At 45.3% G+C, this 25,729-nt stretch overlaps 1 protein-coding gene across 2 annotated transcripts in view; it reads left to right on the forward strand.

Annotated features, from left to right (window-relative positions):
* SEMA5A (semaphorin 5A) overlaps positions 1-25,729 on the forward strand; it is a 503,265-nt gene that overhangs the window by 214,753 nt on the left and 262,783 nt on the right. Inside the window, exon 1 of one of the 2 annotated variants that reach the window (XM_088442352.1) lies at positions 4,959-5,044. The exons of the other annotated variant lie outside the window; for it this stretch is intronic. Coding sequence (XP_088298478.1) covers positions 5,027-5,044 — 18 coding nt within the window. The 5' untranslated portion in view covers positions 4,959-5,026. Of the gene's footprint in view, positions 1-4,958; positions 5,045-25,729 lie in introns of those variants that run through there. 2 annotated transcript variants of the gene reach the window in all.

Below are 25,729 nucleotides of genomic sequence, written 5' to 3' on the forward strand. Positions count from 1 at the left end.
AGTAATTCTCAGTGCATTAAACAAGCAGTGCAGTTAAAGCATAACACAATGTATAAAAATCATATGTTACAGTCCAATTAGCACACAGTTACAAATAAATGAGTTATTCTAAGCATGCCACGTAGACTATGTAGGCAAAAGTGAATGGAAACACCCGCTCAAGTGAAATTGTCCCATGCATACCATTGCACACGAGTTCCAAATGGCCACTAATGTGGCGGTTTTGACAAGGATGACAACGCCACCTGTCATGTTTCCAGGGCGACACTGGTATTCAGAAAATTCAGTAACCTGGATGGACTGGCCAGCTCAGAGTCCAGATCTTAACTCCATTGAGAACCTCTAGGACGAATTGGAGCGATGGGTGCGTTCTAGGCCAACTCGACCTTCTTCAGTGTCACAGTTGGACACTGCGGTATGTGGCAAAACATACCGCTTGCTGTTGTCCAGGAACCTGTGGACAGTTTGCCAAGAAGGGTGTCTGCAGTAATCACTGCACATGGTGGTCCTACAGAGTACTGACGTCAATAAATTCTTGTTGATCTATTTGCTGTCAGTGTCCAGCTTATTATTTTGGTTCATGGATCACACCGACAAAACAACAGGTAAGATACATCTGTATATTATACTTTAAGGTAGCAATACAATATATCATACTAAATAGAACTTAAGGAATTGCCAGGTCAATCACCAAAAAAACTCTAGTACAGACCTTACCCAAACAGTGTCCCTATGAGGCGGAGGCAGCCCTCCACACCCCAAGTTCTGACCAGTACCATTCACCACAATCACCTCCAGTATAACAATCCTGAGACAAAAAAACGCTTTTGCAGTGTTTAACAAAAGAATGAGTGAGTTTCCTAGACCAGCAGAAGCCAACAACTCCACAGCCAGTGGTGAACTTCCCACTAGGCTTGTGAGGCAGCACAACAGGCTCCACTGCATGAGAGCCATGCTAGGCCACTGGTCTGATGAGGCCAGGTGATTTTTATTTTGTTGTCATTATGACTAATTTTGCAACTGGTGTGTGGGGAGCACATTGTGGTGCAGGAGGTAGTGGTGGTGGTGGGGAGGTTGGGTCTGGTTTGGCAGTCTGGAAGCATCGGGACCGGCCACACATGAATGGGGCAAGTTACATGTCTAGGGGCAGCTTGAGTCCTAAATCCACCTCAGTCCACGGCCTGGACTTCTCCCTAATTGTAGACTTCATGGGGAAGATGTACTAAGCTCACGAAAGTGATAAATTGGACAGTGATAAACTGCCAGCCATTCAGCTCCTAACTGTCATGTTACAGGCTGTGTTTGAAAAATGACAGTTTGGAGCTGATTAGTTGGTAGTTTATCACTCTCCAATTTATCACTTTCCAGAGCTTAGTACATTGCCCCCTATAACAGTAATTGGTAGGGGACAGTACCACACACATCCATTTCTGATTAGGATCAACTACTATTTCTCCTAAAACATGTTTCTTTATTCCCATTCCTACCAACTGTTCTGCTTTCATTGGGACAGTCCTGCTTTTCATTGGACTGTCCTGCCACCGCACCCTCAGGCCACAACGTCCCGTGGTGGGCAGAAGCTGGTGGGACCGAGTGAATAGTTGCTGAGCGCATGCATACAACATCTGTTCACAATGCGGGGAGAGCCCTGGGTGCAGCCTAGCATCTCTGGGCGGGTCAACATTGAAGATGTTGGGAGGTATGTATTCCCACTTACCATTCCCAAACTACCAGTGTCTTCCGTGGGCTGATACCATATTATCATATACCGAGAGGAGTAACTAGGGTTTTTGGTGCCCAGGGCAAAAAATTGTGTGCCAAAAATGGGCATGGCCAGGGGTGTAGTCACTGGAAAATGGGGGAGTGTCGAAATGGCACTCCACAGTTTCTCGTCACTCTGGGAACATTCCTTTCCATTTCACTATGGATCCCAGGTATGACTGTATTTTACATTTTGATGAATGTGAATAGTTAGAATTCACAGGCTTTCGTTGTAGTAGCAGATGGCTCCATTGGTAAGGTGACTGACTGCAAAGCATGAAGGTGCTAAGTTTGAATCCTAGGTATGACTGTATTTAAATTAAGACGAATGTGAAGTAGCTTCATATAGTTAAAATTCACAGTCTTCCCTTGTAATAGCAGATGGCTCATTGGCAAGCAGTCTGACTGCAAAGCATGAAGTGACAGGCTCAATTCCGCACTATGACTATTTTGAAATGAGAATATGACTGAAGGGGAGGAGGGAGGAGATGTGATCAGACGCAGAGAGGAGATGCTGAGACTCACAGAGCAGGAAGCTACATTGGCAAGGGACGTTTCTTCTATAACGGCAACACACTGCCCTGGCCGCGGCGTCCAGGGCATGTGCCCTGCACGATCCTCTAGTTACGCCACTGCATATACCTTGTGAGTGGCTAAGTGCCATCAGAAGTCTGTAATGTGATGTGTTTAAATCTTCCCTAATTTTGCTAGCGACCACCTGTTATTTAGGAGTCGATCAGTTTATGTGCTACTTCGTGGGACATTAGAGACTGTCTGATGTTAATGAAGGGGGATATGCATGGCAATGATGAGTTCCTTCTCATGATAACCCTTCAGAGTTGTTTGTGATGTCATGGATCATCCAGCTGTTTGGGTGAGAGGAACAGAGACAGGGTACATGGCCATATATTGATTTCCTGTAAAACCTTTGATAATTCACCTGACAACATTTCAGAAGTAATACATGACAACCTGTCTTACACACTGCACAATACTCTTATACACTCCCTTAGATGCTGTCTGTACCCCCTCATCCACAATATATGCTACACAAATGTAGTATATGAAATATCCACTGGTAATTGAGGAAGGTTGTCACAGTGAGGCACAACACAAGGTTTAGGAAAACATATATTGACAATATGCATGAATAATGCTATTAACAATATCAATATTATGTTATTGCAGCCTAATCAAATGTTTAGTGTGTATTTAAATATAACTGATTCTGGCTTCCTGCAATTTATAATTGTGGTTTACAATAAATTTTTCAAACACAATATATGCAGACATTCTGTATCATGAGCCACAGTATATCTTGGGCCAATTAAATGTTTTTCTCTCTAAGCTAAAACCTGCAAACCCAAGACGGTGGCTTGGTGGGTATTCAGTGAACCAGCAATTGGAGCCTTACGCTGAGATCAGTACTCCCTACTAGGGATGGCCATCGGTGGCGCCATCAGTGATCACCATCAATGCTACAAAAACCATCTATGGTGAACTATGGATGGTTTGCACCACTCGATGGCCACCGCTGCTGTTGCAAAAATGGGGGATGGGGCTTAGCGTGTTGGGAGAAAAAAAACGGGTTCCACTTTGCCATCGATGGTGGAGAACCATTGGCTCTTTGCAATCGATGGCAAACGCATTGGCCATCGCTAGTATACCATCGATGTTAACTATCAATAGTCGATGGCCATCCCTACTAGGGAGATATGCATATTGGTGAAAGCCCAATGGCACCTATGACTACATGTTAATAAAACACTGACTTACCAACACAGTAGAGACTACTTATATCGCGAGTGCATCGGCGTGTGTGTACACTCGATATGTCTGAACGACATAATTCACAGATATATCAGGTCAGCCCAGCATCACAGCTGATGGCAATACATCTGAAAGGTATACTGGTGCATCTTGTTGTGTAAGGCGACCCGCCCACCTCCTGTACACTTGCTGCAGGGACTGCCGACACTGACATCTCAAGTGGGCGTGCAAATTTAAATGCCTGCCCAGTTGTGATGTCATCCCAGACACACCGAGTGGCCGATTGGTAAGTGGGTATAGCTTGCCAATCGGCTGCTCTGTGTCACAATTGATGTCTGCGAGTTACCTGTCTCAGGTGGTGATCGGGTTTCGACGGAGGCCGGCATAACTGGAACCACAGATGATGTAGATAGCTCTATTTACAAGACTTGTGTAGCAGTGAAAACTGCCTTTGATGATAAATGACAGAAACTGGAGGAACCGGACTGGGACCGGCAGGAAGACCTGTTGAATTGAACTGATGAACTAAGAACTTGACTCTGGACTGGAACAACGTGGACTGAACTGATGAGCTTGGAACTTGACTCTGGACTGGAATAACGTGGATAGAACTGATATGACAGGAACTTGACTCTGGACTGGAATAACATGACGATGGCTGAAGGGAAATCAGGTAATGCTGAGACAAGGGTTAAACAGGGTGATCCATAAATGCTGTGACAAGGTTGGAACTCAGGTGCAGGCTGGATTGGATAATTGGGAATAACAGGTTTCAGGAAGGAATGGATAGGTTTGGGAATTTTAGGTTCAGGGAGGGAGTAGGTAGGTAAAAGGAGCAGGAGTTGATCCACAGCAGGAAGCTATGCAGGGTGACACGATGCAGGTTTACAGAGTGCCAGGGACCAACCAGGAGTAGGACTAGCAGGAGAGCAAAGCCAGGTATTGCTGTAACAGGCGACTGGATGCCAGTTATTACTGTAGCAGGTTTTCGGGATGCACCAGGGGTTGCTGTCAGCAGGTTTACTGGATTGCCAGGTTTAGCAGTAGCAGGTTTTCTGGAAGCATCGGGGGTTGCTGCCAGCAGGTTTACTGGATTGCCAGGTATAGCTGTAACAGGTGTTCTGGATTGCTCCAGGGGTTGCTGTAGCAGGTTTCAGGAATACACCTGAATGCAGAAACAGCATGAACCATACACCACGGGAAGACAAGATGTTCAGGCCCAGAATGTTATCAGGGGAGGAAATATATACCCTGGGTCTGGCAGCAATTGGTGGATACGGACAGGTGGTCTGGCAGTAGCATTCTGAGTGGTGGAAGGCACAACATGCAGAGGGAGTATTCATCTCTGTAGCACTGAGAATCAGAACCACACCTGCAACTCCAATCAGGGCTAGCAGTGCTCACAGGCAGGAGAGGCCAGGTGCAATAATCACTGTGACAGGAATGCATAGAAAAGTCAGAGCAGATCCCCCAGGAGAACTACAAACACAGATCCATGGGACAGCTGACAGGGGTAAGTCTCAAGGCAAAAAGGTGACAACTAGACAGGGTCGTGACACTCTGATGGTGGATTGTCTGGTGACCGATCCGTCATCAAAGTAGACTGATCTGCCGTCAAAGTGTGTACCCAGCATTAGTGTACCAACCTTCAGAATAGCTTCTGCACTGTACATTATATACCACCAGGATAGTCTTTGCAGCTGTACTGGCCACCAGAACAGGCTCTGATTTGTACTTTGGCTACAGAAACCAATTGATTTAGGGTTACAGTCAGGTCTAGCCCACTCACATGAAAACAATTCCCTGCAGGGTTATCTAATAATTGGCAAACTGTCCAAAAGAATATGCATTCAGAAGACTAAAAATTAATAAATTTTTTTTATATAATAAACAAGGACAAAATTATATGATGATAGAAAGAAAACTAAAATTTCACAAAGCAACAATATAGCAACACCCTCTTACCTCACAGCACCATCACACGCTCCTGTGTGCTGGGCTGCAGTGGGAGACTGCTTGCGGCACTGATCGTGCCCCCTTGCTTTGCACTGGGCTGAGGGGCTCACAGCGCCCCCTCCCTAGTGCACAGCGCCACTAGCAGTCAGGAAAAATTATTATTTTTTTACAGTTTTTCCTAATGGGGCGTGGCCTCTCCAGTGATTAGGACATGCCCCCTGGTCCAGCACAGCTCTCAATGTCCCTGATTGGAAATAATACTGACATTGTTGTACCATGAATGCAATTGTGAAAAAATAAGACACAAAGACAAACATATTTCTGTACACATAATATAATACAATATGTCATAATAATAAAATCACTACAAATTGCAATAAAAGCTAATGTGCGGGAATGGATGAAAATTAATAAATAGCAGTTCTGATTACTGAAACCTGCAAAGATAAATACTTTACTCGCAGAACTCGATTCATGGATATCACTGACAATTTCAATTTATTGTCATTGATTTTGCTGCTAAAATCATGTGTAAAATAAAAAAAAGTTGTCACTGTAATCCTTATGAAATTTATTTTATCACGTTTCTTGTTCATTAAATAGTTCTATGTTAATTTTAAGTGTATATGGTGTGTATATATATATATCCTTTTGGGTAGTTCACATATTGGCTACAAGTATACGCTCTTCACTGCATAAACTTCCTATCGTCTGATGCATGGGCAGAACTATGGGAGACAATGGAGGCGTCTGCCGCCGGGCTTCAGCTCTGAAGGGGCACTTCCTCCACTGCCCACAATATATTCACCCCACTTAGGGCTGTAACTATGTACCCGGAGTGTACCGCTACGGCTGCCCAATACGTGACACCTCTTCCCTGCATCTGAGAAGCCACCATAGACTAGTGGAGAGCTACGTGTCACACCATCAGCTGCTGCCCGTCTATCTATAGCCTGTCCCTACTCATTTGTGTCTCTGCTCCTCAGCAGCTTCTTATGTCAGTGTGACACATCCGGCACCCCCTCACCCACAATCTCTTTTTTACCTCTCCCTGGCGCCAGCCCTAGTCTCGGCTCGGACCTGTGCAGCAGCCCTAGTCTCGGCGCACCCTCTCACCAACAACTCTGCGTCAAACTCCACCCTGGCGACAGCTCTAGCTGTGGACCTGTGCAGCAGTCCCAATGCCCCCCACAACTTTCCGTCCCACTCCACCCTGGTGACAGCTCTAGCTGTGGACCTGTGCAGCAGTCCCAATGCCAACCCACAACTCTCCGTCCCACTCCTCCCTGGCGGCAGCCCTAACCTCAGCTGAGTCCTGAGTGGCTGGCCCGAAGATAAGCCGGCTACATATCTTCTTCCAGAAGCTAGATGTCAACAAGAACGCATCGAACGGAGCTGCGGGTAAGGGCATGGGAGGCAGGGGGCCTGGGACCCCAGCGACTGAGCCTGGGGGGCAGATCTTTGGTGGAGCAACTTCTGGCATGTGATGCAGTCGGCAGTAGACTGGGCATTTTGTGTTTTGTAGTCCCATCACAGTGGCAGTATTAAAGTATCTTGATTTAAACTCTTCAAAGCCACCACATCAGGTGGTTTTCCCCTCCATCAGGGGTATCAGGAGGGCTCCCCACCCCACATCAGGTAGCTTTCGCCACATGCTTTGTATACCTACCACCAGAATTTGCTTTGTTATATATATTAACATTGGATGCTGGTAATCAGATGTGGCTCAGCACTGTATACTGACTATAAGATAAGGCTGCTACTAAATCTAGAACCCTGCTGAACTGGGGTATGAAGGGCCACCAGGTAAATGCAGTGGTAGGAGCCCATGCTTAGGGATGTGGCCAGCCGCCAGAGTGGGTGTGTGGTCAGCCAACAAGAAAGCTTGGCTAACTATTAGAGAGTGCATAGTCTGGGCCCCTTTCTAAATATATAAATAGTAATTGCTGATAGTACATGCATGATAATGTACCAGAATGATAACAGCAAAGCACTGTAGTGAATACATAGATCTGGGAATGCAGTATAATGTATTAAGCACATGATAGTGTTCCTGTCTTTATATACCACATTAATGCACTGTACAGGTGATAGGGGACTTGGTACTGACTGTAAAACCAAATGAGAACTGCATTAGGTCTAGTAAAGGTGAAATACATGCCACTGAAAAAAATTAATTCTAAGTTAATGAATGAATGAAGAACAGCAACACAACTATGGGTGGTGACACCCAGTGCGGCTTTATACTTGCACCTCGCTCACTGACGGTTTGGCCCCTTGAAGTGTAATGTTTTGGGAGTGTGACCATGTGTCACGCTCCATTATTCATCATGCTGGGTGCTTGCCCAACAAGCAGGGAGCTGCTGGGCAGCCCCTGGCCTATCCAGACAGTGTGGATGACGCACGCATGCGCGCTTCATCCATCACCGCTGCAGAGCTGTTCGATGACACCATCTGGGGGGTGACACCAAAATAGCAGAGCAGCTCCGCTATTTTGGTGTCACCCTCTTGGATGGTATCATCCGGTGCAGCCCACACCACCCTAGTGATGCCACTGATGCACTGACTCCTAGAGGAGCTGGTGGCCCCTAAGGCAGTGGGGCTAGCCTTGGATTTTCCATGTACCCCTGTGGGCCAGTCTGACCCTGCATATATCTGTTTAATTTCTTCTCCCAGTAGCTCATAAGTACATGTACAATCATGGGAACAGTGTGTATTGCATAAATGTAGGGTATTGTTTACTTTATATACTGCCATATACAATTAAACAACCTAATGCAGAGTTGGAAGTAATAGGGCTCATTGTGCTTAAAGAAGATTGCACAGAAAGAAAAAAGGTGTCTACTCGTTGCTTGTGGCATATGTGCTTGGCTAGTACTAGTCATGATCACCAGCATGGATTTGCACCTGTCCTATACAAGGTGAAAGTGAAGAGTGGTGTGCAGCTACAAGGCATGATTACCTGGCAGTATACAGAAATGAGCAAAAATGAAATTGGGGAGAGTGGCAGTTGCTAAGGGAAAATACCAATAATGCGTCAATTAAGAGCCTGTGTGGGTTGTTTTAAGAATCGGGCAATTGCCCTGGGAAGACGTCTTAATTATAGATTCTGGAGAACTTTTAATTCATCCCCTCATCTAAATGCAGGACATAATCATTAACCAATGTCCTAAATGTGCACCACATTTTATTGGAAATGATGTGTGTCCAGGTACTACAGAGTTATGTAAGCACACAAGGGTGGATGCCTCTAAACTATGAACAGCCCAATTACTTACCAGTGGTGTTGGTTTATTGAGAGATAACAGGTACAGCTGTACTCACTATTACATGCACACTGGTAATGGAGCGGAACAGGTTCCTACACAGCTCACCAGCCAGTGAGTGTATGCTGCCTGCAGGTGGTGGTGCAGGATGCTGGAACCAGGGGCGTATTTATAAAGGGTGCAGGGTGAGCGGTGGGAGCCCACACCGCAAATCCTGAACCCGAAGTCCCGCGTCAGCTGTAGTGCAAATGGTTGCCACTGACATTACCCTGCATTTTGTGCATGCGCAGTAGGGAAATCGACAGGCACAGACTAGTAGACTTTGGGTACAGACTAGTGCTCAGAGTTTACTGCTGTGGTCAGTGTGTGGCCGGTGAGAGAGGAGGGGGCTGTGAATGTGTGATGCACACAGGCCCCCTCCTCTCTTAATACGCCTTTGTCTGGAACAGCTTTTTGCAGGTATACATTGGGCTCTCTCACATGTAATTCTGGGTCCTAGTGCCCAGCATGTATGCACAGTGATGAGCAGAGGAGTAGCGTGGAACCATGGCGCATGGAGAAAGTGCATGTCGTAGCGACCCCCTGCTTCCTGTACTAAACTGTGCCAGCAGGGTATAGCCAGCCTGCGGGGGAATACTGAAGTGAAGAGAAAAACAGCAAACAGTGGCAGTATCATGCCGGGCATTAAGGTCTCATTGGGGGAATAGAATGCTTCTGTGATGCACTGACATTAAGGGGTAGCTCCTTTGGCACTGCTTTATTTATGTATAGCATCTAGGATCTGACTTTTATCTAATTTTAATCATTGTTATTAGTCAATAGAGAAGGTTGTATTATATATTCTGATCATTTAACTTAAATTGACAGAATACATGTACTAGAGTGATATTAAACAGGGTGCACAGCTTATTACTGCAATTACTGCCCCAAGCAGCTATCACTGGAGTGGGAACACCTATGGGAAGCCCTTCTCAGCTATCCTCCTTTTTTAGCAAATATACATTGCACCTATATTAATGTGAGTACTACTAATCATGTTCTGTCTACCCAGGGCTGGCTCTAGGGGTGTTCGACCTGAGCGGTCAAACAGGGGTGCCACCCATAGAGGGTGCACCCTTCCCCAGCATCCCGATTTCAGCGGGGCAGTACTATCCCGCTGTTCCACCCATGGGCCGAAGTGGCCCGCGGGTGGTCAAATCGGGGGGTTGGGGACCCCCACCGCCGCAGCTGGGACCCCGGAGTCTGAATGGATGCTGCACGCATGCGCGCGGCATCCATTCAGTGCCATGAGAGGGCTGGGGGAAGCCCAGCTAGTGAGGCCCCCCCCCAGCCTGATGTAATTTGGAGGCGTGCCATGCGGGCACGCCCCTCAGATAACGTCACATAAGGAGGTGTGACTTATGGTAATTAGGCCACACACCCAATTTCGACGCCGCAGGCGCTCAGCCAGCACAGGGCGCTATTAGCCTTGGAGCCGGTCCTGTGTCTACCACCATTATTTCAGGTCTCCTAATACAGTATTTTTTAAAATAACACTTTGTGCTCATGTCAAGGAACACCTCCATTACTTTAAATAGCAAAGCAGTGACTTTTTTTAAACTCATACCTGCCAATAAGAAAAGGAGAGGAGAGGGACAAAGAGTTGATCTGGGAGGGGTGGTGACATAAGCCAATAAGAAAGGAGAGGGGAGGGACAAACAGTTGGTCAGAGAGGGGTGGTGACAGAAGCCAAAAAGAAAGGAGAGGACAGGGGCAAAGAGCCGATCCCATGGTAGATGGGGAGAGAATTAAAGAGGTGAGAAGTGAATGTTATCAATCTGACAGGAAAGGGGAGGTGACAGAAGATGATCACAGAGGAGGAAGGGCCAGGAATCTGGGCAGCTTGAGGGAGCATGAAATGTAGAAACGGATCGCAGGCCCTGATTCAGAGCCGGACGCTCTGACAGAGCACTCGCTCTGAATCAGGGCCGTCCCTCTGAATTTAAGAGCGGCCTTCTGGCCGCTCGCATAGCTGTGGGTGACCACCCACAGCTATAGCGAGTGGCCAAAATGATGGTCGCGATGGTCAAGACCATCACGACCATCGGGCTTGCGACGAGACCCTTGTGGTAGGGTCTTGTCTGCCGCAAGCCCTGGAGTGCTTTTGGCTCTATCCAAAGGGGGCGTGCTGTCAATCACCATTGACAGCACGCCCCCTTTGGTGCGAGACCCATAACGACGGCTTGGCCGTCGTTATTCGGGTCTCGCGCATGCGCACGACAGAGCCGCCTCTGTCGTGCGCATGCGCACTTGGCCAACATCGACCCGCTTGCGAGCGCTCAGCGCTCGCGAGCGGGTCTGAATCAGGCCCTCAGATCCATAACTTATTTAGGATATAGAGCAAGCAAACCGAGATAAAACTAACAGGCGGCCGTCATACTGTGCAGCGCCCCATGAATTCCGGTGATGAGACAGTGCAGGAGCGCACTGCTTTCTAATAATTTTAACCTCAGATGTACTGTGTACCAAACCCTTACCCATACCAAAACATAAACCTATGTGAGGGTCTATTTATCATTGGTAGCTACAGGGCAGCAGTAACTATTATTATGTATCGCTGCATTTACCATGCCGGGGCTGCTCTGGAGAAAACCCCATCCTTGGAAATAATTATTTTCCTTACGCCAGCAGCATAACGCTTCAGTGATTTAAGCGTGTTCACTTATTTAAGCTATGTACAGCTAACATCAGCGCATGTGTCTCATTATCCCCAATGGAGGTCTGATTTCTCTGGCATTAATCCTTTGCCAAATAGCACAAAGTGGTGAAAAAGCTGAACTTTAGGCACTTAATTGATTAATAAATAGACCCCTGAAGCTACAAAATTAACTTTAGTATTTTTAGATCTTGATTTTTTTATGTGGAAATGTTTTAGCTTTTTGACACATTCTAATTTCGAGATACAGTCACAAGTTTACCCTTGTGTTTTGCAAAGAAGATTTGAGGGCCCACTAATGTGGTCTTTGCACTTGGCCTACTAATGCCTTATATCAGCAATTGTAATATACTGTAATAGTGACACGCCCCAGCTCCGCACAGGAGCAATTTGGAATTGACGGCGATCATTTTTCACATAAAATAGGAATGGCATAAAAAGGGAAAAACTTACATTTTGTATCAGTAACCAGGGCTTACATAAATTTTTTTAGAAACCGGATAATATGTATCAATCTCTATGTGGTATAAAATAAAGTCCATCGCTGTAGTATATCTTTAACGGTTTAGGCAGCATAAGCCAAGAAAGCGCTTGGACTTCCGTTGTTTCATTGACTGCTTCACTAAAATCGTCACTACTCGGCTCCCTTTTGTCATACATTAATGTTTCATACACCTAAACCTTCCTCAACACATGCTCTATAGAATAGTGATAACTGCATCAAAATCCTTCCTGTGGTTCTCATGATTAGCCTGAACAAAAAGATGCCTACCAGGGACTTGATTTTATATTATTTTTAGATATTGCTGAAATTGGATATTAAAAATTTATTGTAAAAAATATGCCTCCCCTAAAGAACAGTAAACAACAAGAATGTACTGGAGTATTCATTTTATTGTGCCCTCCAGCTACAGGGATAGGTGGATAAATGTTGTATAGGAGCTAGTGGGTTAGAGCTTTATTCATTATCAAGGATTTTTATATTAAAGGGTCTATTTATCAAGCAGTGAGAGCTCCTTTTTCCATTGTATTCAGTAGAAAATGAGGTTTTTACATTTTCCTACTATTTATCTAAAGGATGACAAATCGTTGCTGTCTCACACAGCCCTTTAATTTCTGTATTTGCCACATCCCGATATCCTGTTATGGGACCATGTTGTGTAAGCAATTTATCAAAGTGTGATAAAGTATTCTTTTTGCACTTTGTGAAAAACGCTATCCTTATCGCACTTTGGAGCTCATTCAAACCGCTCGCAAGATGCGATCGCTCGCTGGCAAAAAGGGGCCGGACATTTAAATTAAGTGCTCGCACTGCGTCACGTAAGGACGCCCACTATGTTTTAGCGAGCTACGGCACAGTGCGCTCGCAAATGTCTGAAGACGCCCCCTTGCCACTCGCAACACGCGTCATCTCCGGGAAATGAAGGATTAATCAGGACCATCGTTAGCCATCGGAGCTGCTCGCAGCCCTTGGGGTTGCCTTAGCCTTCTGCAAGCACAGCGATCAGCGCTGGCTGAAATACATGCAGGTGACGTGTACAATGATGCTACTTTGCTAATTATGCACGCACTTTGAACTGCGTTTTGGCGGCCAGACACACCTGTGTTCACACATCCACTCCCCCGTTCACAAGCACCTTCCCCTGTTACCACCCACAAACGGCACTATTTGTCTCTCATAGCAGCAACCTAATAGTGGCTTACGAGCTACCAAAATCAGAATGCAACGAATGGCTTGTACACGCACACTGCGAATTATTCGCATGCGCAGATGGGCGAAAATCGCTCAGAGCGAGCGATCGCGCCTTAGCGAGCGGGTCTGAATCAGCTCCTTTGTGCCATCTCAGGGTGGCCATATGGGGTCTATTCATGTATAACATTATCTGGCAACTGAAAAATATCACTATATATCGCAGCACATCGATGCAATATATAGTGATATTTTGTAGCCATTCATGTACACTTACCTGTCTGGCATCTTCTTGTGGTAACTGGCCCCTCCGCGATCCCTGGAAGCAGTGAGAAGACAGACGTATCAATAGTCAAATACGTCTGCTTCCCACTGCTTATGTGCCGGCATCTGAGAGGAGCAGGTGACCTTCTCCACGGTAACCCGCTCTATGAATAGCACCAAATAGAGAATATCCCTGTTTAGTGCAAAACAGAGTATTTCTCTGATCCATGAATAGACCCCTATGTATACTTACTGGACCGCCAATGTAGCAAAGAGGGTTCTCATTGAAGATATTTCAAGAAACATCTTTTGCTTCCCAGGCAGGCTTCAGCAGAGTCTTCTCGTCAGGCTCGGACTGGGCCACAGTGATTTGTAGCCACCCCCCGTATCGCGGGAGGGCGGGGCCTACGGCCACAATTGGTATGGCAGCCTGCAGTGCAGCTGCTTGCCGGCACTCATAAAGGCTGTGACTGACCCAGTAGGCAGCTACATGCAGAGGATAGGGCCAAACTGCAGTTAGCAGTGCACTACTGGGTAATAAATCCCAGTAGTCCCTGCAGAGGAGTCATAGTAGCATGTGCTGAGCTCTGATTGGAGGAGCCCATCACATGCTCCTCTGACCAGTGAAGATCTTCAGCAGCAGCTTCATGGAAGTAAATCATTGAGGCTGCCTGGGACTACGGTCTCTTAGGAATCACTGTGTAAGACCCCTAGAACCATTCTGGTGAGGTCTTCTGCCAATAGCAACCACCCGCTGTTCCCATAGAACACGACACATTCACCGGTACTTAGGCAGCCTTCTGGTCTTAAAACTTGAGATAGTAGGGGCTTACACGGCTACCCTAAAGCCACAAGATGTTATGCAACTGATAATGGACTGGTCAAGGTGAGGTATCTTCAACAAGGTTTTCAAGGTAGCGCTTGAAGAATTACAGGTGATACTGGAAGCCGGTTGGAATACAAATTGTGAGATGCGGCCTAGAGGGCCGAGGTGCGGCCTTGAGGGCCGAAGTGTGGCCTTGAAGCCGAGGTGTGGCTTGGACAGCAGCAGCTAGAGAGCCGAGATGTAGGCAGGATGTGATGCGGCCTTGAGAGCCAAGGTGCGGCCAGTGAGCCGATAGATTTCCAGACTGTGCTGCAGCCTTGAGGGCCGGGGTGCGACTGGAACAGCCGGGAAGTGGCTTTGAGAGCCGAGGTGTTGACAGACTGTGAGATGGAAACTGATGGCCGAATGAGCGGTGAGGTTGCAAGAACAGCACGACCCAGAGAACTCTGTAGACAGCAGTATATGAGTACTCTAGATGGAGGAATGAGACAAGAGTCCATGAGGCAATGGCAGAACTGACACAGACAAGTAGGAACATGATTGACAGGAACCGGAATGACACATACAAACACACTATAGCCGGCAAGCCAGCGATGAACCAGCAGGCTTAAGAAAGGTAACGATCCAATGGACTAACAGGGCAGGTGATTAATGAAATCCACAGGTGAGGAGGAAGATCATCCAGTATTCCCAGTATCACGTGCCACAGTCCGGCGTCCCAATCTCCTAGCAATTAAAGGTACTGTCCAAGTACGGCATGTATGTTACACAGGAGCCGAATGCCGGGTGTGTGACTGGTGACCTGGAGAAGGACAGACCACCGGAGAACGGGTGTGCAACAAGGTGTGCTGGCGACTTGTGACACTGATGCTAGAGGTGAGTACACTGTGGATATAATGTGTGGGCACTGGGCACTACAGTGTGGCATAATGTGTGTGGGCACTACAGTGTGGTATAATGTGTGGGCACTACAGTAGGGTATAATGTATGTGGCCTCAACAGTGTGGCATAATGTGTGTGAGTTCTATAGTGCGGCATAATGTGTATGTGCACTACAGTGTGGTATAATGTGTGGGCACTACAGTGTGGCATTATGCGGATGTACTACAGTGTGGCATAATGTGTGTACTATAGTGAGGCATAATGTGTGGGCACTACAGTAGGGTATAATATGGGGGGCACTACAGCGTGGTATAATGTTAGTACAGTGTAGTGGTCTCATTTACCCACAACTGACCAGCATTGCAAAGGTTACTGGGCGGATTACCACTACCTCTCTGACTTCTCCGTGCTTACCACTACCTTCCTGACCCCTCCACCATACTCACCACTACTTATCTGCACTACCCCACTGATCGCTCCTTAGCATACACTATCTCTTTGTACTACTCCCATTACCCCCGTATTCACCACTGCCTATCTGCACTATCCCCTGAACCTTCCTTACCAATCAGAGCACCCCTGCATGCTCACTACTACCTATCTGCACTACCTCCCTGACCCCTGCATAGTCACCAGTACCACTCTGCACTATTCCCTTGACCCCATGACCCCTCCATGCCCACCACAACCTCCCTTGCCCACATATCAGACTGCCATGCACAGTAGTAGTATACAAAAATTATAAATGATACCAATACGTTTTCCCAGTATAGATTGCCACACCCCCTCCAGTGACTGGTCACACACCTTTTGTGGGCCTCTATAATTGCATCCCCTGTAGGACCTTCATGGTCCAGTCCACCACTGCTCCTACTCCATCAGCATGCGTCTTCCTTCCTTCGGACAATTACATTAAAACACTAGGCATGCGCGGCCTTACTAGCTCAGTAAGATGAAATAGGGTGCAACATTATCACATCAACATTGCACTGATGAGTTATGGAAGAAAAGGCACCACCAGAGAGGTCAGTTTTCTCAGGATATTTCCATCAGGTGATATTGTTAAATTGGAAGGATGACATGCTTTGTATCGCTGCTGTAAGCCACTTCAATTTAAAGAGTGCTAGGGGAGCTACTAACACTTGTAGAAAGTAATGAAACCTAACACCTAAAAAGCTGCAGGGTGACATCAAGATACTGTGGGCTCTATTCAGAAAAATGTCTTATAGTGATGTGTAAACTTTTCAAATTGTTCGCCTCTCTCCATGCCGAAAATCTGTCAATTTTCAGTAACACTCCCTCATCCAGCAAACCAATGCGGTAAGCCGATGCCCAGCAAAGCGCCTGTCCCAGCATAAGAACGTTAGAATAAAAATATTGCGTTTGGCCACAATCATTAAAGAGTATTGCACATACACTATCTGCAGTTGGATGGTGGCTAAAGACATGTAAATACTACATGTAGATGAATGGTACCCCCTACACCCACTTCCAGCACCTCCATTGACAATTGTCCTGTCAGAGCACTGCTGACCGCTGCTTACATTGGGCCTGATTCAGACCCACTCGCGAGCGGCTGTACGCTCGCAAGTGGGTCGATGGTCTGCACTGAGCATGCGCACGACGGAGGGAGCTCCGTCGTGCGCATGCGCCAGACACGACGAGCGAAGGACTTTCCTTCGCTCGTTGTGTCCGATCAAAGGGGGCGTGCTGTCAATGTTGATTGACAGCACGCCCCCTTTGGTGGGCGTGCCGGGGGCGTGCCTCCCATCAGAAGCCGGCCCACTGACATCACTAGTGATGTCAGTGGGAGTGATTTTGGCTCTGATAGAGCCAAAATCACTCCGGAGCTTGCGGTTGAAAACCTCAACCGCAGGCTCCGGCTCGCAATTTCGATGGTCGCGATGGTCACGACCATCGCGGCCATCAAAATGCACGCTCGTATAGCCTGTGGGTGGTGACCCACAGCTATACGAGCGTCCAGGAGGACGCTCCATGAAAAAGGAGCCCGGCCCTCATGCAGAGCGTGCGCTCTGCTCAGAGCGTACGGCTCTGAATGAGGGCCATTGAGTCTAATGTTGTAGAGACCTCACTGCCCAGCTGATGATGATTGGAGCATTACACAGACCCCAGCAAAACCGTTCCCAAATAACATATACCACCAGTTGTGCAAAAATTGTTCAGTTTGTTGATAGGTGATGATATTATGGTTTAAATAGTTACCCTGTTGCTCCTCTCCATTTCCATGTGATGCACTGCCTATCAACAAACTCACAGGAACAATTAAGATCTGGAGAAGATTTTTTTCTGAATTGCAACTGACTGCTTTCCCCAGCACTACTGTATAGGGAAGCGATGTATGCTGTATTTAGGGAGACCGTAGATGAAATCTTACATTTCTCTGCGGTAACCGTCTCTCTGAATAGATCTAGGTGGTGAAAAGCCTTTTTTTCACACCTGCAGATTGAAAAAGTAATTTTCACTGCATTATGACCCTGTAAGCATTACACATTGCAGTTTATTAAATCACAAATTAAAATGCATGGACAATATGTTTAACCACACTGTAATATGTTGACACATTCTTTTAGTTAATATTAGCACACTAGGGGGTTTATGTACTATGGCTTGGAGATAAAGTACCAAAAAATCAGGTCCTTACTGTCGCTTTACAGTTTGTTGAAAAATTCCAGTTAGGAGCTGATCGGTTGGTACTCCATCTCCATCCACTTTATCTCTCACCAAGGCTTAAGCTGGGTACAAATTAATTGATATGTAGACAATATGTTGTCCGATCCAGTGGGTCGAGGAGACACATCGTCAACATCAGCCAGTGTGTTTGCACTACTAACGACCAAGCATGCTCCCGTTTGGTCGTTAGTTGCATCGTCAGGTCGGCCGCACATGCAGCTCAATCTGACATTTCAACTGATGACCCCATGCAGCCGGATGCGGCTAGTGCCGGCATATCGGGCGGAAGGGCAATGGATTGTGTAATGTGTACCGGCTGCCCGATATGTCGGCCCATCGGCAGTGCAGTCGACCATCGCATTGCTGGATACACACATCGTTAAGTGTATACCCAGCTTTAGTACATAGATCCCAAAGTACCAGCCAATCAACTCCTGTCACATTACAGGCTGTGTTTGAAAAACGACAGTCAGGAGCTGATTAGTTGGTTGGTACTGTATCCAAAACGACAGTCAGGAGCTGATTGGTTGGTTGGTACTGTGTCCTGTCCACGTTATCTCTCTCCAAGGCTTAGTACATAAACCCCATAGACCCTAAGGGATCTGTCTACTAGCCTTGGAGAGAGATAAAGTGGATGTAGATAAAGTACTAACCAAACAGCTCCTGTCAGTTTTCAAACACAGCCTGTAAAGTGACAGTTGGGAGTGATTGGTTGGTTCTAATGGGTTTTCATCTCATACAGCATACGCATTCACAAACAGTGTTCTTTCACCAGCATTTTTTAAAAATCTTCGACACTGTCGTTCTCACACATACACTATTCTCACCTCATCCACACCATGACCATGTTTTCTTCAACTTCTCACTTTACTCAGTGCCTACCTAATCCTATATTCTGCCCCGTTTCCACCTCTATCCTTCCTTCCTAGTCTCCTCCACTTCTTCCTCCCCTTCTCTCCCCTCCTCTGTCTGTATGCCTTCCCTCTGCTTCCCTCCTTCTCCTCTCCCATTACTCCTCTCTCATTCTTTTCTCCCCCACAATTCACCACACCTTCAACTACATCACACTAATCTCCCTCCCTCTCCTACAAACGCATCCCACCTCTCTTGCCTATTGATCACTTCCTTCCACTCCTGCCTCCATGATCTCGCCTGTGCTGCTCCCTACCTCTGGAACGCTCTCCTTCTCCCTATTAGACTCTCCACCTCTCTACAAATCTTCAAACGGGCTCTCAGGACTCACTACTTCCAAGCCTTCCAGCTCTCATCCTAACCTGCTGCTTACATGCTTCTTCCTCACTGTCTACCCTATCTGTGTCACCCTTGTCTCCCCGCCCTATAGAATGTAAGCTCTCACGACCAGGGCTCTCTTCTCTTATGTGCTTTCAATCCCTCACTCATACGATCATCTACTCAAAACTCTCCACAAGGGCACTTAACACTTGGTAGCTGACACCCTACTGCTGTTTTGAGTGTTATGATCGCTGCAGCAATGTTTATAAACCATGTTCTTTTTCTGTATTGTCTTGTAATGTAAGTCACTGTTTTATGAGTTTGCTCATTTGTTAATGTAATTTTTGAGGCGCTGCGGATCCCTTGTGGCGCCATATAAATAAAGGATAATAAATAATAATACAGAGGTTCTCTTAAAAGCTCATAATATTGTATATTTTACTGCAAATAAATAAACTTTATCATTAGCTGTTAAAGTCTGGAGGGGAACATGCGCTTACTCCTGCTGATGTGTTTCACTAGCTGCGGACACAGAGAAACTCTCCAAATCTCTTTATTAGATAGCTATGCACAGACACATTTCTTTTATTTACTAAGTGTTGTCCCCAATGATATTAAGTAAGACTATTCTTAGGACTAATGCTGAACCTGCGCTTAATTGGTGTGGAGATCGCTAGCTGCAGGTATTGGGAGGTAATAGAAATCTCCTAATCTATAGTAAGATAAGTATACATATGTTTTATATGGATGATAAAAAAGGTGATTTTTATTGAAAAGTATTAGAGAGTTTGGGAGACACAGTGCTCCTCGCTATAAACAAGAAAGTATATAAAAGGAAAAATAGAAACAAAAATAAAATTAGTACTATAAGTACAGATTATTTGGTTGAGGTCAAATCAGGTTTTAAATTGTTTATAATGTATATGTTAAAAATGGTTGTCTTACTGGAGTTGCTCTCTGGAGGGGCGGTGTCCCGTGCCCTACGTTCAGACAACTTACCCTGTATCAGACATGCCGACATTCTGGCTGCCCCTTCCGGGAGGGGGCAGCCAGATCGGCAAAATAGGGGGGCGTGGCCGGCTGTTGTGGACAGAGTGGGTGGCGTGGTCACGCGCTCGTGTCATTTTGGCCCCGCCCCGCTACACAGTGCCGATAATCTCGGCATTGTGAAGCAGGGGGCGGGGCCAAAATGACGCGATTCATGGCGAATCGCGTCACAGGCCCCCCCTGCTGCTGGGTATTCTCACTCATCGTGGGGGGGGGGGACAGGAGGGGTCGGTACCTTGTGGGAGGCTTGCCTGCCTTCCCGGGAGGTCGGGAGCGGCACCTGATTTTTAGGAGGCTCCCGACCAAATTGGGAGGGTAGGCAAGTATGCCTTGTATCCCAGTGGTATAGCTCCTCTTACTGTCCTCCGTTGTCCTGGTCCTTTAGTGGTGGTATCTCTTTTGGAGTGTGTGCCTAGTTACAAACTCACTATGATGTCCTCCTTAATCACCAGCTGAGGGGAGTCAGCCGTGTCCCACGATCCCATCTGGTCAGGTGGTCCCCGGCCGTCTGCTGACGCGGCTGGCCGCTCGACCCGCCGGGTGGTGGGGAGACTGAGGGTGGTTTACAGCAGGCGGGTGGAGTGTGTGCTGGATTACACACTCTAACTGACCTCAGTCCGGTACAGTCTCGCGAGAGCCAGTGAGATCAGATGTTGGAAGTCTTATTGTCAGGATACTCGGTGGGAGCCAGTGTTAGTACTTCTTGAAGGTAAAAAAATTAATGTGGTCCGACGCGTAGCGGCCTGCACAGCTTTCCTCAGGGATATGGTCGTCATGTTAACTGTATTCCTATATTTAAGGGGGAGGATCCTAGGCATCACTCCCAATGGGAGGTGCCCGTTGCGAATTTGTTAAAAATGCGAGTTTTGCACTAAACTCACATTTTTCACTAACTCACAAATAGGATGCGACTATAGTAAAACTCGCAATTTTTGGACTTTACTTTAACGTGCAAAAAACATCTCGCATCCAGATGTTTTCCAATTCTCTAGATAGGACTCGGGCAATGTAATAGAGTGCTTCAAGATAGCTAGTTTATCCTGAGCAGGTCACAGTTACACAGAAACATGCACATATACGTGCATGTTTCTGTGTGTACATATAAATACACTTTAAAAAAAAAAAAAAAAAGATGTACACCCCCACCCCAGAATCATAACCAGCACCAGGCTATATAAAGCCTGTCCTGGTTCTAGATATACAGGGGCCAAAATGCGTAGGGCGCCCCTGTATATTAAGTACCAGCACAGGGCTTTGCTGAGCCAGTCCTGGTTGTGGAAAAATGGGACAAAACGAGTAGGGGTCCCCTGTAATTTTCATAACCAACACCGGACTGTTTCTAGCAGGGGGGTAATGCCACAGCCAGGGAAAACCTTTCAACGGTTTCCCTGGCCAAAGCTTTACCCCTAACCGCTAGTCAGCCCAGGCTGGGGATCCCTGGGGAGGTGGGGACCCCCCAATAAAGGGTGCCTCTCTCCAGGGCACCCCAGGCCTAGACTGATAGCACGGGGCTATCTCCGGCATCCCCGGCTGGTGGGTGCCGGGTTGATAGTGTAAATGTGTTGTGTAAAATAGAAGTGTTAATTTGGTCTTTAGCTGTGGTACTACACGTCCCAGCTTCCCTCACATGCTGGTACTTGGAAAACCACAATACACTATTGGTTAATGATGTATCTCACCTCAATATCTATATTGAGGCCTCTTGGGGATTGCGTTTTAAGTGTGAAGATCCACTTGAGTTCTTCTTTGTTTATTGCTTTATTGAAATCGCCTTCCCTCCAATTATGTGTTAAATGTTTGATCCCTATCAGTTTAAGTCCTTGTGGATTACTGGCATGTGTGAGTTTGAAATGTTAAGACAAGTTATGGGTCTCCAAGCCATTGCGTATGTTTGTGACATGTTCTGCAGATCTTAGTTTCATGTTCTGCAGATCTTAGTTTCAGTTGTCTCATTGTCCTGCCGACATATCGTAGCGAGCATGTTCATTCGGCCAAGTATATGACTCCTGAGCTTGTTCACGTAATATGTTCCTTAATTTCTTTGAATGACTATTTTCTTGGTAAATGCCCCACATATGCGGCAGGCGGAGCACATTCCGCATTGGAAAAAACCTCCTTGTAAATCTGTTGCTTATGGATTTTTGTATCTCGCGTGTTGGAGGAATATGATTTTTATTCAGTATTATGTTCAAATTTGGGGAGGTCTTATCGGTAGGATGTCGTCCTGTAGCAGGATGTGCCAATATTTTCGCAGGATACCGCTCAATGAATTTGAGTCTTTGCTGAATTGCATTATGAAACTTGTCGAGTATGTTTTTTTTATTTTGTTGTTTTTGTGTATGTTCTACCATGATGTTTAGCTGTTTAGTTCAAAGCTGTTGTATAGGCCTTCTTTATATCACTGGGGTTATATTGCTTGGATATGAATTGTTTTTTCATTTCTGACCCTTGTTGTATGTAATCTGCATCTTGCATACAATTGCATCTTACCCTCCTAAATTGGCCCATGGGTACTTTTTAGCCAATTCAGGTGGTGCACGCTTGTGGATAAGATGTAGCTATTTACATCAACTGATTTCTGTTATGTTTTTGTATGCATTGCATTGTATTGTTGTCAATGAATATGGTTAGATCTAGAAAATTTACTTCTTGTTGACTGTAGTTAGTAGTGAAAATCAAATTCCTATCGTTCTTGTTGATGTATTCTGTGAAGTTTTTTAGTGACTGCTCGTCTCCCTTCCAAATTAAGAAGACATTCTCTATATACCTACACCAGAGGACCAGATTTGCGCCGAGTTCTACTTGGGACTAGATGGTAGCTTCTTTCCAGTTACTCATGAAGAGATTTGCACATATCTGGTCTCCATAGCTATACCTGTTATCTGTCTGAGGAATTGGTTATTAAACCATACATAATTGTGTTGTAATATGAATTCAATACCACCCACTAAGAACTCAATCTGATCTTCTGTAGAGCCTTGTCTAGTGTGAGTATTTGTTGTATAGCCTGCAAACCTTATTTGTGATCTATCACTGATTATAAGGAGGTGACATCACTGGTGCATAACCAGTGGTCATCTTCCCATTCTGCATGTTTAAGTATCCTCAATATATCGCCAGTATCTTTGTAGGTATGATTTTTGTTGTTTTATGTAAGGTTGAAGGAATCTTACAACATACTGTGATAAGTTTGCTGTTAATGAATTTATACCAGCAAATATTGTTCTGTCTGGTGGTATGTGTATGTATCTTGGGCAGATAATAAAAGGCCGTTATTACCGGATGTTTATTGTCTAGAAATTTAAATTCTTGTTACGTCAAGATCCCTTCGTTATGTCCTTCATGAGTAATTTTTTAATCCGTGTTAGTATTGGTTGGTGGGGTTAGTGTCCAATAATTCATATGTCTTCCCATCTCTTAGTATCCTATTGCATTCCTCTATATAGTCTGTTTTGTTGAGTAGTACAACCTCCTCACCCCTCCTTTTGTAAGCTGGTTTGAAAATTTATTTTTTCTATTTTTTTGGTAACTAACGACTCAAATGTTTCAGTCAAGGAAGGTGTTGTGGCTAAAAGTTTGAGGCTGGTTTTAGATCTGAATGCCTAAAACTTGATGGATTTTCTTTAGGTTTATAATCCAATTTAGTGTTCTGTGTGTCTCGCTGTCTTGGCGTGTTCTCCCCCTCTACATTCTCTTCTATTTCTACTAACTTCCTGTTGTTGGAGGTGGTGTTTGTTTGGCAGGCTCTCAGACCCGTATCCATATCTAAAAAAACTTGTTGTGTTGTATCCTGATCAGCACATGTATGATTATTTGCTATTTGATTGGTCAATAAATTGGACTCTAATAGTGAGCCAGCATCTAATGATGTTTCTGCTAGTTTCTCGTAAGCATTGTCCTCTTTTATGATGTAGGTGGAAAATGTGGTATTTATGCTTATTTCTGATTCTGTTTCCTCTTGGTATATATCTATGTCTAAAGTGTATGTTTTGTCATGGTGTGGTGGTTTTGGTTGGTTGTTTATTCGGGTCTCGAATTGTTGGTAGGTCAAGTTGAGTCTTTTGTATACTGGCGATCTTGTGATTGTGTTGTTCCCTTTTTGTGTTGCTTGTCTTGTGCTAGGAGTTGTTGTTATAGTACGTATAGGTTTTTTTTTATCTGTGTTTAATCTTTGTTGTTTGTTTTTTTATCATTAGCTGCACTTATGCAGACTTATATTGGAGAGTCAACAGGTTTGGGAGGCGGAGCTGTGGTATTCCTGCGCTGCGTTCTCGGAAACGGGAGCATGTAGCTTTAAGCTGGGTACACACTAGGACGACAGATCGGCCAGTAATGATAATGTTTATTCATTTGCAGTAAGATATACAATATTATCAACTTTTAAGAGAACCTCAGTATGAGATGAAAACCTATTAGAAACATTCCGAAATCAAGAAATGAACAATAGGATACAATGTATTTCTTTTTACATTTGTGTTAGTTGTTATAGAGAAATAAATTGACACAGTAACAAGAACAGCAAAAAAAATCTCTCAATAGCATTGCTTATTTATTAAACACAGAATTTCGATCTTTTTCATAAACTATTTTGTTCTTAATATTTCTTTGTATTAGAGTTTTTTCATACTATGAATGATTTTATCTATGAATACTATAAAAGTTATGTATTAAGTCAATCTAATCAGTTACCTCTGTGTGCACTGCCAAGAACAGGTCATCTTTTTTTTTTTTTGTATTTCCGGAATCTAAAACAACAAATACCTTCTAAAAATGCCTGGTAGCTGCTCAAATCGTGTTTTTTAAGAATGTTATTCAGACCAATAATTATACAAATGTCTTTGCAAAGCTTATGTGCTTATATAAAGTTCTTAGTGAATCTTTTGTATTCCCCACCAAGGAATCTTCTTATTCAAATTGAGAGATGGAGGTTCTTTGCACTAGTTCAAATGTTAATCTTAAGGGCTGGTCTGTGTTGTAAATTTCTTTGAATTCCTTTGGATCCTGCAAATACACACTTCCACCAAAAAATCCCCCAAAAATATGAAAAAATATTGTCAATGTAAAATATGCTTTGATAGCATGCATAATCAATGCAGTATGACTCCACTTGTGGTGTAATATTACTGTTATGAATCCCGGATAAGATTCACCTTTGATGAAGGCAGTAGTGCTGATGATTATATGAAGCAATGGAGTCAACAGAAAAGATTGTCCAGTTGCAGCCTGGAGGGCTGATCGATGTTTTGTATGGATGTGGCCCTGTGGTCAAGTTGCAGCCTTGAGGGCTGGAAATGCTTGGCAGAGACGTGGCCTTGTGGCCAAGTTGCAGCCTTCAGGGCTGGAGATGCTTGGCAGAAATGTGGCCTTGCAGCCAAGTTGCAGCCTTGAGGGCTGGAGATACTTGGCAGTCTCAAAAGAATTAACTCTAGGGTGCAGCTCAGAATTACAAATAAATGGAAAAATGGAGGAAGATGAGTGGCAAGAGTTATTGAAGGCAAATTCTGCAACAGGTAAAAGGGAAACCCAATCATTCTGGTATTTGGAGACAAAACACTGGAGGTATTGCTCCAAGGACTGGGTTCTGTCTGTCAATTGGATTGGGGATGTTATCTGGAGGACAAACTGAGGCTGATGCCCAGAGCAGAACA

Source organism: Taudactylus pleione, unplaced genomic scaffold, assembly GCF_031769625.1.
Source record: "Taudactylus pleione unplaced genomic scaffold, aTauple2 ptg000309l, whole genome shotgun sequence".
In the NCBI taxonomy this organism is placed as follows: Eukaryota; Metazoa; Chordata; class Amphibia; order Anura; family Myobatrachidae; genus Taudactylus; species Taudactylus pleione.